The sequence below is a fragment of the Panthera pardus genome, unplaced genomic scaffold (assembly GCF_024362965.1).
Source record: "Panthera pardus isolate Hobbes unplaced genomic scaffold, ASM2436296v1 HiC_scaffold_10, whole genome shotgun sequence".
Lineage (NCBI taxonomy): Eukaryota > Metazoa > Chordata > Mammalia > Carnivora > Felidae > Panthera > Panthera pardus.
Genome location: NW_026526655.1, coordinates 100,995,835 through 101,010,014, shown reverse-complemented (window position 1 = coordinate 101,010,014; position 14,180 = coordinate 100,995,835). Strand labels below are relative to the sequence as shown.

General features: G+C 42.9%; 1 protein-coding gene across 4 annotated transcripts in view; it reads left to right on the top strand.

The window, feature by feature from the left end:
- Nucleotides 1-14,180, top strand: part of CCDC93 (coiled-coil domain containing 93) — a 97,379-nt gene that overhangs the window by 3,991 nt on the left and 79,208 nt on the right. For all 4 annotated transcript variants that reach the window (XM_019469328.2, XM_019469327.2, XM_019469326.2 and 1 more), the window contains exons 2-4: nucleotides 379-492; nucleotides 2,218-2,312; nucleotides 10,733-10,844. In XM_019469328.2, the coding sequence (XP_019324873.1) occupies nucleotides 379-492; nucleotides 2,218-2,312; nucleotides 10,733-10,844 (321 nt within the window). The remainder of the gene's footprint in view (nucleotides 1-378; nucleotides 493-2,217; nucleotides 2,313-10,732; nucleotides 10,845-14,180) is intronic.

Below are 14,180 nucleotides of genomic sequence, written 5' to 3'. Positions count from 1 at the left end.
AAACAAAACCTTGTTTTGTCTGTAAGGAGTTTATAATTTAGTTGGGAGCCTGTGAAGTAAACCTTGTGTTACTGAACCGGGAGGTACCATGCTATCATCTTCCTTTCCCTGGATTCCTTCCCCATCCGATGAATAATCTGTACTGCCTGTGTGTGTCTTCTCCCCCCACCTGTGACGGTCAACACAGCTCATTGAGGCCCAAGGACTCTGTTCTTTGTGACTCTGGCAGCCCTGTGTCCCCATGCTTCTGCATGAACACAGTGATACAGGCAATGTCACTTGCACCTTGGCAACTAAATTGTGGCATCGGGGGATATGCCTGGTGTTCCTTTATCCTAAGGTAGCTTTTACGAGCCTATCTTTTACCTTTTGTTTTAGGTAGAAACAAGAGAAGATGAAGAACAAAATGTCAAGCTAACTGAAATTCTGGAGCTCTTGGTTGCAGCTGGGTATTTCAGGGCAAGAATTAAAGGCTTGTCACCTTTTGACAAGGTAAGAGGAAAGCTTCCTGACCCTCAGGCTGATTTTTGTTGGGATGGCATGGTTTACCAGCACAGGGAAAAGAGGAAGAGATTGTGTTTTTACTTTCTCCAGTGCTTCTCTCTCATTCAGGTTCGTTACTGGAAGTGTTCCAATTTCCTATTAAAAGAAAACACAAATGTATCAGTAGGTATGCCTTGAATTCCTTTTCTGTGTACAGACCTTTGGGAAGTGCAAAGAGGCATCAGAAATAGTTCCTCCTTTTAAAGAACTTACAGTTTGAGTGAAGAGATAAAGCTTACGTAAGATAAAATAATCTGAGCTAGTAAGGAGCTGTCCTAGGTCAGTGTGCTCACAGACAATTGCCAGCTTTTCTAAAGATGGTCAATTCTGAGTTTGGAGGAGGGAGAAGTCACTGTGGGATGAAGTGTGTTAATTCAGCAGAACCTAGAAGAATTATTATGCACAAGGCATAGTAGTGAGTGTTGAGGGCACAGAGATAAGACCAAGGCCCTGTACTCAGAGAGCCCAGCTTCTATAGAATAGGAAAGGGAGACAAGTAAAGCAACATACATAGAATAAGTGGCATGTTGCAGCAAAGGCAGCAGCCAACTGTGCACAGAAATGAAGCTTGCAGATCAGCCAGAGCAGGCCAGGACAGTTTCCTGATGGGAGAAAGTGTTGAGTGCTCCAGTGGGCCACAGTCCCAGCTCTACATAACAATCACTGTGGACTGTTTCATAATACAGACGTTGAGGCCTCACCCTTTGATATTTTGCTTAGATCTGGTCTGGGGCCTGGAATCTGTATTTTTTTTTTAAATGTTTTTATTTATTTTTGAAGGAGAGAGAGAGAGACAGAGCATGAGCAGGGGAGGAGCAGAGAGAGACAGGGAGACACAGAATCCGAAGCAGGCTCCAGGCCCTGAGCTGATAGCACAGAGCCCAATGCGGGGCTCGAACTCACGAACCGTGAGATCATTACCTGAGCTGAAGTCGGACGCTTAACCAACTGAGCCACCCAGGCGCCCCTGGAATCTGTATTTAATAGGCATCTCACATGTGTCTAAAATACAGCCAGAGATGAGAGTCACTGTTGTTTTTTCTAACATCAAGGCATGTCTGAAAAGGATTTTGTTTTGTTTCAAAGTGTTTTTTTAGCCTTAGTCTCATTTGCATCTCTGAGAAATCCTATGAGAAAAGTGGACCAGAGATTCTCCTCTCCTTTAGATATGTGAAAAATATATATATGGAAATTAAGTAATGAACCACAAATGTCAGCCTTGCTACTCACCTGTCTGGTCTGTAAAACACATAATTCCTCTGGAATCTGGCACTTACCTGAAACTCGAGTAAGACTTCTCTTGGCTGAGAATTAATGTCCGTCTCCCTCAGTATAAAGAGGACCTATGAATGATACGTCCATTTCGTAATATAAGTCAGCTTCTCAGTCACACTAGCCACGTTTCAAGTGCTCAGTAGCCACATGTGGCTGGTAGCCACTGCATTGGACAGTACAGACACATTTTCCATCACCACAGAAAGTTTTATCGAGTGGTGCTATTTTAGATGAATTGTAGTGGACGAAGTCAGAAGGGCACATATACTCTCTCTCTAAAGAGAAATAATTTTGTAGGGTCACTGATTCTATAAAAACTACTTACATTTTTTCCTACCTTCCACTTCCCCTCTCCCCAAACCAGGAAGAGAAAACAGGTATTTTCTTTGTGTCTTGCAGGTAGTAGGAGGAATGACTTGGTGCATCACCACTTGCAACTTTGACATAGACGTTGATTTGCTCTTTCAGGAAAACTCTACAATAGGTCAAAAAATGTAAGTTACCAGGGTTTGCCATGGAAGAGGCTAAAGGGGGGGAAGGGAGCTAACTTTTGAGTGTCTGCTATGTGCCAAAAGTTGTGCTAAGACACTTTACGTGTTTTATTTTAGTTTTCATTACAACAGATATTATCATAGTTTTATAGGTAATAAAACTGAGGTTGTTAGAAGCCACGGTCACACAGCTAGCATATAAGTCATTTAATGCTCAGGCTGTTTCTAACATTATCTCTCTCTTTTTTGTTCCTAGTTTCATTGAGATATAATTTTCATGTAACACTGTATTATTTCAAGGTGTACAACAAAATGATTTGATGTATGTATGTGTATATATATATAGCAAAACGTTCATCACAGTAAGTTTAGTTAACATCCATCACCACACAGTTACAATTTTTTTTCTTGTGATACGAACTTTTATCATCTACTCTCTTAGCAACTGTCAAATATATGCTACAGCATTGCTAACTATAGTCACTGTGTTCTTCATTATATCCCCAGGACCTATCTATCTTATAACTGCAAGTACCTTTTGTGCTTTTTTGTTCCTCTTCACCCATTTCCCTCACCCCCACCTTCACTTCCGGCAACCACCAATCTGTTCTCTGAATTCAGTTGTTTTGGACTCCGCTTACAAGTGAAATAACACAGCATTTGTTTTTCTCTGATTTATTTCACTTAGCATAAATCTTATCCTCAAGGTCCATCCATGGTGCTGCAAATTATAGGATTTCCTCTTTTCTTTTATGCCTGAATAATATTCCTGGGTGTGTGTGTGTGTGTGTTTACATGTACACCACATCTTATTTAACCAAGGATGGACACTTAGATTATTTTCGTATCTTGGTTATTGTGAGTAATGCTGCAGTGAAGATGGGGGTTCAGATACCCTCTTTGAGATACTGATTTCATTTCCTTCTGATGAATACCCAGAAATGAAATTGCTGGATCATACGGTAGTTCTGATTTAAAATTTTTTAATTTTTAATTTTTTGAGGAACCTCCATACTGTTTTCCATAGTGGCTGTACCAATTTACAATCTCACCAGCAGTGCACGAGATTCCCTTTTCTCCATAGCTTTGCCAATATTAGTTATCTCTTATCTTTTTGATGATAGCCCTTCTTTCGATTTGCATTTCTCTGATGATTACTGATGTTCAGCAACTCTCATCCTTTTTCTAATACTCTCTAATAGTTTCCAGTTGCTTCTTACTTTATCTCTTTCCAGGGGCAGCTGGGACGAATGTATTAAATTGAAGTTGAATATTGAATAGAGTGAGGAAGAGAATCTTCCCCCCTCCCCCCCGCCCTTCCCCATTGCCTCTGTGGTCATGCCTGTCATCGAGAGGAGGCAGCATGGACTCCTTGCTAGAGATTTCACCTGAGTGTCCCACCCAGTCTTCCATAGCTCACTAGGGGCTTGGTGATTTCATTAGACCACTTGGGATCCCCAGTTCTGCCCAGCCCTGCCAATGGGCAGCTGTGTGACCTTGGGCAAGTCACAGTTCCCTTATTTGTCAGGAGAGGGATTTGTGATTTCAGATCTGTGTGTATTTGTGACTTATTTCATCAAAAATGATGAAAAATCTGAAGCCTTATCCTCCTCCAGGAAAAAAACTATTCCAAATGGATTAAAGCTAGTTTACAAATACGCATATGAAGCAGTGATAGAGAAAAGGGGAAGCGAAGCAAAAGGAAAAAGAAATGGGAGTTGGGGATAAGGCTACAACATTTGTCATAGGCCACAAAATGCCTTGTTTTTCTAAGGGTGGGCCACAGATTTGGCTCTAAGCTTTCTGGCAGCCAACAAAAAAGAGAAAAACATGATGAATTACCCAATTCTGTTTCCACACAGAAGAAAAATCGGTCCCACAGAATCACCGAAATTCTTAATAATAAGACCAAAGGACATCTTTTGGCTCCTCATTAAAGAGGACGTATTGTTCTCTGTGACACTGTGCTCATCAGTGCTCAGCCATGAATAGCGGAGCTCTACATCTCCAGCATCTGTCATTCTGGGACTGTGACATCGCATCCAGTGACCTATCGGGAAAAGTCCTTCACTGGGGACAGTGTGATAGAGTCTAGGCATGTGGCTCTGCTCTCTGCTGGTCAGGCTAACTCCAGGGGTAGATTTTTATTCCTGCGTCTTTGTTTGTTTGTTTTGCTTGTATAGGTGCTACATCCATGAAGTAAAAAATTAAAATTAAAAAAAAAATTCAGATACTGCCAAAGAGCACAAAATATACAGCTGATGTCTCTCCCTGTTCCCATTGTATACCCTGGTTTTATTCCCTGGAAAGGATCATCTTTGCCTATTTAGGTTTTAGATTTTTCAGAGAGGTCACTTGTGCATCTCCAACTATGTATGTTTCATTCAAGTCTAATAAGAGGAGGAATTTAGCTCACTATACTGCTCACCACATCCCCTTTGTTTCCCATTATCCAGTCTTATAATTATTATCTGTTGTCCTGTGATCACTTGTATAGCTGTAATCTACATAAGCTTCTGTTTCTTGACTCATTAATATAAGATAGTTTCTCCAAGGGGCACCTGGGTGGCTCAGTCGGTTGAGCGGCCGACTTTGGCTCAGGTCATGATCTCGCGGTCTGTGAGTTCGAGCCCCGCGTCGGGCTCTGTGCTGACAGCTTGGAGCCTGGAGCCTGTTTCAGATTCTGTGTCTCCCTCTCTCTCTGACCCTCCCCCATTCATGCTCTGTCTCTCTCTGTCTCAAAAATAAATAAACGTTAAAAAAAAAATTTTAAAGATAGTTTCTCCTGGTTCCTAGCTACTTAGGGTAAATGTTTTGGTATCTGTTTTTCCTTCTTCCTTTCAGCCTCCATCTACCATCATATCATCACTTTTACAATGTTCAGGGCATAATATTTACAATCTGTTCAATAATAATAGCAATTAAATTGTCCATGCTTAATCTACAGGTAAATTGTAAAAGTAAATTTATAAAGAGTGTTTACAATAAGAACTAAGAGTTGTGATGGTGTCAAAGAAAAGGAAATGTGATCTCCTCGATCATAATGGTGCCGTTTGATGGGAAATATTCAAAATATTACAGTCAAGAGGAATATCTTCATTTATTCATTGACTCACCAAATATTTATTGAGTCCATATTATGGGTCAGGCATTGTTCTGGGTACTTTGGATATATTCATGAAAAATATCGTTCCCTCACAGAGCTTAGAGTCTTTTGGGGGAAGATAGACAATAAAGAACTAATTTAATAAAAAATTGAGTTATTTATGGAAGTAATATGCACTCTGAAAAAAATGAAAGCTGAAAAGGTATATGAAGAGGGACATGGTTTGGAGGCAGTTGTAACTTTAAGTCAGTGTGGCCTCATTGAGAAGGGAATATGGGAGCTAAGACTTGAGAGAAGAGGGTTCCAAGCAAAGGGGACCGCGAGCGTGAAGGCTCCAAACAGAAGCCTGCCGGGAGTGCAGTGAGGTGGGGGAGAGGGGCAATAGCAGAGGTGCAGACAAGTTAGGGGGGCCAGATCGGGTAGAGTTTTGTAGGTCAGAATAAAGACTTTGAGTTTACTCTGACTGAGATGGAAATTCTTGAAGGGTTTTGAGCAGATGAGGAACATAATCTGTTCTGTTCATAATCGGTTTTAGAAGGAACTCTCTGATTACTGATCAAAGGGGTGAAGTTGGCAGCAGGGAGATTCTTTAGCACCCTGTAGCCATGCTCACAGAAGGATGGTGGCCATGACGGGTGGCTAGCAGTTGGTGGGATTCTTCATCTATTTTGGAGGTAGAACCAACCGGATGTCATGACAGATTGGATTTGGGTGTGAGGAAGAGGGGACTCAAGAGTGATTCTGAGATGTTTGGCCTGAGCCAGTGGAGTGGTCTCTATGAAAAGTCACTGAACATCAGGCACGTTGTAATTTGCCTTGTCTGTATACAGCTTACTTTTCTTGAGTTTCTGATTGCCTTTTTTTCCCCTTTTTGACCAAGAAGCACATAGCTTTACCTGTAGCTAAGATCACCCAGATTCTTTAGCTGTTTACTAACATAAATTTACTATCTTCTCGAGGACACTCTTGATTGAGGCCTCTTTCTGTTCCATTTTGAGTGATTGCTTTTTATGCCTGTGGCACCCCTGCTATGCTGGGATGTCTTTTGCATTCTTTTGATTTCAAATGCATTCTTTCTGCACCACTTTTACCATCTCCTAGATTCTGTGTATCCCTTCTTTGCAAATTCCCTTAGAGTTTTACAGTGGTCCTTAGCCCCTTTTCACCTTGACGTCCTTGGGAATTATGATACTTTCCTGTCACTGGCAGTACTCTTAGGAGATATTGGAGCATGGTGGGTTTTATATGGATTCTTAATCCCTTGTCCATGTTTCTCAAATCTAAAAAAAACCACTGAAAACAGGTCTGTTCTTTCTAAGTGTGGATACAAAACTCATTTGGAAACAAAACATGACCTGAACCTACTTAAGACTATTTTTAGTCTTTATTGATCCCACTTACAGGAATTTTCATAAGTTTTGCTGCAGAAATAATAATTTCTTCAAGTGTACAGTTTGCTCTAGATTTCACTTGGGCTCTACATAATATGTAGTATATGCCTCTTATGTCCACTAAAGTGCAAACATTTAAAAAGTTCTGAATTCTGAAACACCTATGGCCCCAAAGGGTTTGGATAAGGGGCTGAGGATGTACAGTATTATGTTCTCTGGTAAACACTTGATGTGTAGCTTTTTAAGTCCAGAGCCATGAACTGTAATTGTAGGTGAAACCGGGGCCGGGGGGTTGCATGACTGAAGACTCAGCAGACTCCTAGCAATGCATCAGACAGTGGGATCTCTCTTACCTGTAAGGGAAATGCCATAGTCACAGGGCACCGAATTATTCAAACATCTTTTCTGTTTGGTTTTGGAATGTGTTCTGTGTTTGAGGTTCCTCTCCACAGAGTTTCTTGGTTAGGTGCAATTTAGACTAAAAGTGACTTATGTTTGCAGTGTTTCAGTATGTCCCAGCTGAAACTGTGTGGTGGGTGGCCAGGTAGCACTGTCTGAGGAGGGCATGATTATCTTTCAGGCTGTTTTCTGTACATGCCCAATTGGGGCCTTTTTCTTCTTGTTGATCCCTTTTTCTTGAGGGTTTCATGAGCTTCTACCCTCTGTCTACATCCTCCTTCTACCCTCCTAGCCTGTCGTAAAGCCCCATGACTGCAGATTCCTATGTTCAGAGGTCCATAAATGAGATTTCAGGCTTATAACTGAGTTCATTTCAACAACACATGAGTAGGAGGCACCTGTGTGCAGAGCACTTGTACTTGCCTATGACTACCTAAACATCGCAACAAGTTTGAGTAAGTAGGACAGGCATTATTCCTCATGTATGATGGGAGTATTGGACAAGAGGGACCAAATGACTTGCCAGAAGTCCCAGAGCAGGTGATGGAGCTGGAGTTTAGACCCTGGTTAATTCACTCTCTTTCAAACTGTTGGCAGTGGAGGAGGAAACTGTGTACTGAACACTCTTAAAAACTGCAGGAATCAAACCAATCACCTGTAGTGGCAAGTGGGCATTGTTAAAATCTTAGACTAAGAAACCTCACGGGGGACCTCTGCGTGGTCACTTACCCAGATTTTCAGAAAGTCAGAGGGTCTACCCTGACCTCCAGGGAAAAAGAGAGAGGGGCTGGTGGGTTTCAAGAAGTCCTCCTGATTTTTGTCCCCTACCCCAGCCTGCCTGTATGTCCCACACATCCCTCCCTTGGCCCAGGAGTGGTTCTGCCTCCAGCTGCTTCCATATGCTGTTGAGTGAGACCTCAGTCTTGGCAGTGATTTCTGGGAGGAGGGTTAAGAGGCTTGTAAACCCTGAGATGACCCACAGCATCCTTCCCTCAGGGCCTTTATGAACTGGGAAAGGAGGCAGTCTCTGAGCAGTGGTCAGACACAACTTGGTCTGAAGGTAGAAGTTTGAGCTAGATGGTACTGGGGGTCTCAGCCTCTTGTTTTCAAGCTACTGACTTGTTGTTACGGACCAGTAACCCTATGCAGACTCAGATCTGTAGCCACTAGGGGGAGCTTTTCTCCCGCTGAACCAGAATGTGACTGAGAGGAAAGGCCCCATGGATATCAACAGTTAAGACTTGCCCTAAACGAGGATGCCAAGTGAGGATCATCTGTATTTGCTAAGCTTGGAGTTTAGGGAGCTGTGTCAATTAAGCACCAGTCTCTTCCCCTCACAAGTTTCAAGAAAATGAAGAAAGGCATGAGAGTCTGTCGGAGATTAAAATAAAAGATAAAGTGTATTATAGAGAGAGCCTTAGATATGCTGCCAAATGGGTTCATTAATACTTGCCTACCAAACTATCCCATTTGAGCCCCAGAAACAACTGGACAGCCATAGGCTTCCCCACTGGGACAGCCACGTACCTCATGACAGAAAAGACACTTGTATCCTGAAGTCAGGCTGCTCAGAAAGGAGGGACTGCAGTAGTGGCTGAGAGGCATGTGACATTTTCCTTCCATGTCTCTGACCTTTTGGATGAGTCACACACGTGCCCACTCTGTTAGGGGTGAAAATGTTCTCCCAGAGGCTTCCCTCCTGGGAGGTAGATGTTCCCTCCTTTTGTAAATGTGTGCAGTAGAGTATCAGTCTTCTCCTCTCCATATTTTTGTCTCTTAAACCTATCAGACTTGACATTGATATTATGATTGACCTATCAGACTTGACGTTGATATTATGATCCATAATATCATTGATATTATGATCCATATTTCCTCTTAGTAGTTCTAACATTGGTGCCACCTTCTAAAGCTTCTTCCTGGGAATGAACAAAGTTTTGTAGTGTGTTCTCCAGGGACCATTCCCTGGGGAGCCATTTAGCTTTTCTCCCTGGATTTCACTTAGTTCCTACCAAGACCAAGAGGATAAAACCTACTAAGGGCAGCATAGGTAAGACAATAATTGCTCTGACCCAGGCCTTTGTTAGATGTCAGTCTTAAAGGTGTCTGTCTCTTGGGAAGGATTATGGGACTGCAGAGAGATAAAAGCATACAAGATTTCTTTGAACAAGGAACACTGTGTGAGTAGACCCACTTGCTGAATTTGAAGCATCTAGTAAGAACTAGGGACCTTGTTCACTAGGGCTTTCATCTATCAGAAAATAGTTCTCACTTGCAGACAAGGCCACAGTAGCTGCTGTAAGGGGCTAAGATTTTTTTAAAGGGTTTTAGAATAAGACTATTAACCTAACCTATCCACGTAAGCTGAGCCAGAAGCCCCCATTTCTCCATATGGCCCCACAAGGTCATGCCTGGTGACTGTCTTCTCAAGGCAGACCCACTTGGTAACCTCTGCTCTCCCCTCTTGAACCAAATCCAATTGAAGTGTAAGAAACAGGAAGCAGACAGTTGGAGGTCAAATACCAGCCAAGTAGAGAAGGAGGCTTACATCTGTGGACTTGTACACAGACCCTGCTGTCGTGCCTGCCTTAAAACTGTCCCACCCAGGCCTGGGCAGGAGCTGTGGAAACTCTCAGCAGGCGGAGGATGCTTGCCTCCTGACTGGGCTACAAGAATGCTCTCAGGCCTCGGGAAGCCCCATTCTTTCCCTTATTCCTGGACATTTCACAGGACTGAAGCAAGGTGTTGGAGAGCGTTCAGAATGCTCTTGATGAGAAGCAGAAGCGTTCTCCTCTCTGGAAAAAAAGAACAAGGACATGGTTCCCCCAAATCTAGGATTAATTTGAAAGTAGTTAAAAAAAAAAAAATTTAAAGGCTATTTTTTATTTTAAAAATACTTTTATACCAGAGTAGAGAACTCTAAATTTTTTGTTTTAGCGTCAGGCCCCATGTTTTGTCTTACTATTGTAGGCACCTAGCACAGGGTCTGGTAATTATTTGTTTCCTGAATGATATTTAGAACAATTTTTTTTTTTTTTTTTTTGCAAGAGAGAGAGAGAGAGAACACGCATGCGCACGGGGGAGAAGGAGAGAGAGAACAATTTTTTTAATGTGTAACCTAGTGGTTCCCAGATTTTTGGAAAAAGTAGGTCAGTAAAATGAAATGTAAAAGAACTTGGGGCACTGATGACTTTGTATTTTACAACGTAAGTATGTTAAAAAATAATAATTATTACCTCAAACATCACCATAATGTCGTAAGTAAACGATATGTTTTAATATAAAGTAGGTGGGAAGAACAAAACCGTAGAATAAAGAAAGAAAGCCGTGTTGTGGCCTTAGCCGCGTGCACACAGACACATCTGAATTGTGCCTATTTTTCTCATTTTGCAGTCAGTCGGGAGAAGCTTGGTCATGATCTGGCGTTGAGAAGCCCCAGATTCTTCTGGAATACTGCCCAGACTTGAGAGATGTCTTAAGAGCCACTTAGTGTGTTCTCACTCTTTGCTGTTGTTTTTTCCAAACAGAGCACTGTCAGAAAAAATCGTCTCAGTCCTGCCAAGGATGAAGTGTCCACACCAGCTGGAGCCCCACCAGATCCAGGGCATGGATTTTATTCACATATTTCCTGTTGTTCAGGTGAGACCCTCTGTGTGGTTTCTTGTCCTCTGAACACCAGAATTCCTATAACGGGTCTGGCTCTTGGGCCACCTGGCCTAGATCCTGGATTTAACGGGTGTGGCGTGGAGTTGGTGGAGCAAGACGTGATGGGACTTCCTGACGTCATCCTCAGAAGTTCGCCAGTGTTCTTCCCTAGGTTCACACTGTCACCTGTTGTGACCTTTGAATGTTCCCATTAATTGCTTTTCATTGCCCTTTTGGTAAAGGTAGAACTCCAGAGCCCTCCATGTTCTGGTCCTGTCCCACTTATCCAGCCTGACTTTATTCCTTGCTTTTCTTTATTCTTTCTGTTCTAGCTCCTCTGACTTTCAGATTTCCTCATCCATCTTATGCTTCCTCCTGTCACAAGGCCTTTCCCTCAAGCTGGAAAGCTCTTACCTTTCTCTCCCTACCTGCTTAATTCATATTCATCTTTCTGATCTCAGTTCCACCCAGCCTCCTCAAGAAAGCTTCCCATGAGCCCCTAATCTAGAACAGGTTCCTTTGCTGTATCCATTCATACTGGCCATATTCCTTTCCTTTGTAGGAATCCTTCCTTACTATTGTTTGTAACCATGTATATCTGTCTGGTTATTTCTGTCCCTCCTGTCAGACTAAGCTTCTTGGGGGCAGGTGCCATGGCTGTCCTGCTCACTGTTGTGTTTTCAGCACCTGGTGGAATGTCTGGGACTGTGTAGGCAATTAGTCTTTATTTGGTGACTGGATGTCTAATGGGAGGCTAATTTCCACCGTGGCTATTTCCCAAGCTCCTGTGAGTAAGTGGCATATGCTGTACAGCCCCCTATATTCTTGCAGTCTTGTGTCTCACCCTCCCCTTCAGGCACTTCGAGAAGAGGAGGAGCAAAGGAAAGGGCCTGCTGTGTGAACAGCGCTTTGCAAATGATCCTGATAGAGTTGTTGGAAGCATCTATTATAATCCCAGTCTTATGTCTGAGGAAAGTGAGACTCAGAGCGAGTAACTGATTTACCTAAGGGCAGAGAACTGGTGAGCTGTCAAGCAGGATTCCAGTCTAAACTCCTTGTCACTAAACTTTGTGCTTTCCCACTCTGCCGTTCATGCGGTCCTTGATTCAGAAGTCTTCTAAGCCTGTGTTAAGATTATAACAGTATGGGGGCGCCTGGGTGGCTCAGTCAGCTAAGCATCTGATATCAGCTCAGGTCAGTGATCTCACAGTTGGTGGGTTCGAGCCCTGCATCGGGCTCTGTGCTGACAGCTCAGAACCTGGAGCCTGCAGCCTGCTTTGGATTCCATCTCCCTCTCTCTCTGCCCCTTCCCTGCTTGTGTTCTGTCTCTCTCATAAGTAAATGAACATTAAAAAACTAAAAAAAAGATTATAATAGTACAGGGGTTGAGAGCATGGTCTCCAGTGACTTCCTGGGTTCAAATCTTGCCTCTGCCACTTAGCTGTGTGACCCTGGGCAAATGACTTAACTTCTCATCTGTTAAATAGAAGCAATAATAGTACTTACCTGATAGGATGAGAATTAAGTACTTTAGTATGTATAAAGCACTTAGCTGAAGGACCAGCCCATCTTAGTAAGTGCTTTGTAAGTATCATATAGTTGTTTCAATTTTTGTTACTGTTATTGGGGACTTCCCCCAAACTAGACTTTCAATCAAATACCATGAAATTTGTGAACTGGAAGTTAAAACTTTAACTCAGAATTTGATCTGTAGGTTCATTAGACTTTCTGATGCAGGAGGATGATACCTGATTCCTTTTGTGAAAACAGGAGCTAGCGACCCTGTGTTGGGTATTACTGAAACTTCCACTACCACCATAATGTGAAGTTGTTGCCTTTCCCCCCAAAGCCTAAATCTCTAGTGATTAGGCCTTACTCAGCCCTATGCTAGAACTCTGAGAGCAACAAATCTGATCCAGAGAGGAAAAGGCAATGAAAGGGAAGTGATCTTCTTTCGCTATCTTAGGCATTTTGAGCATCTGAATGTTCCCTGTTGTACGTGGAATGCTGGAAGGCTTCCTCTCTGGATGTGAGAACCTAGGTTAGTGGTTACCAGATTTCTTAATTAAAGCACACATGGAGGTTGGCCTATGGTTGCCACCTGTAATTTGTCGAGCAAGAACATCTTTCAAAGTAACAACTGTCAAAGCAAACAGACTCTTAAATACAGAGAACAAACCGGTGGTTGCCAAAGGGGAAGTGGGTGGGGGATGGGCAGAATAAGTGAAGGGGATAAAGAGGTAAAGACTTCCAGTTATAAAATAGTCACGGACGTGAAAAGTACAGCAGTGGGAATACAGTCGATACCATTGTAATAACGTTGCGTGGTGACAGATGGTGACTGTACTTACTGTGGTGAGCACTGAGCAGTGTACAGAATTGCTGAATCACTATGTTGTACACCTGAAACTAATAGAATGTTGTATATCATTTATACTTTAATGAAAAAGCCATTTTTTTAAGTGACAACTATCTTGCTTTATCGTTTCCTAAAAGAAACGCGTTTTAACCCCCCAGTCTTGGAATAAAGGACAGTCCTTTGAATGGACAGTCCCTTAAATACATGAAAGTATTATGAAAAAGTAACCACAGCTTGTAGTTTGTACCTGTTTTGCCGGAGACCGGTGAAAGAGCAGTCGTCAAGTTAGTTGTCTTGTGTGATTCTTGAGGCTCACCTCCAGGTTTGCGCTGTTTAGCACAGCTGTAGTAACGCGCTGAACGCCAGCCTAGAGAAGAAGGGATCTGACTTCAGGCCCCAGTACTTCTAGGTCACATCTTCTTCTCCCAGGCCAGACATGTGAATCCTGTGAGGGTAGGTATTTTTCTCAAATGCTAGGGACTTGGGGCAGAGCTTGGCTGTGCCCTCCACAGCCCTTCACTCTAGGAAGTCCACTACAGCGATCGATTCTCTGAATCCTAAGACTCTTACCTTCCTTATCTGATCACACTTGCCAGGATCCAGCCAAATTAACAGCTCAGTGTAGATCTAATTTATGGAGGAGCATCTGAGAAAGAGACAACTTTGAAAGTCCAGAAACTGGATCTTCCCATCCAAAGGGAAGTAGAAACTGAGTTGAGCAAGGAGTCAGCCTCCATAGTTGTCCTGGGCCATGGTGCTGGATGGGGGTGCGGGAGAGGGTCTGGAGAAGCTCTGAAGGCTGTGTGAGCTTCTGCCCCTGCTTCTGGGTTTTAGTCAGTGCCTGAGGCTGTTGTTTGGAGGTGGGGTGGAATGGAGTGATGGAAATAAATGGAAGATACTAACAACAAAAGAATATCCCCCAGAGTTATTTGCAGCCACTCCTATCTTGGGCAAGTACTTCCTAAATACGT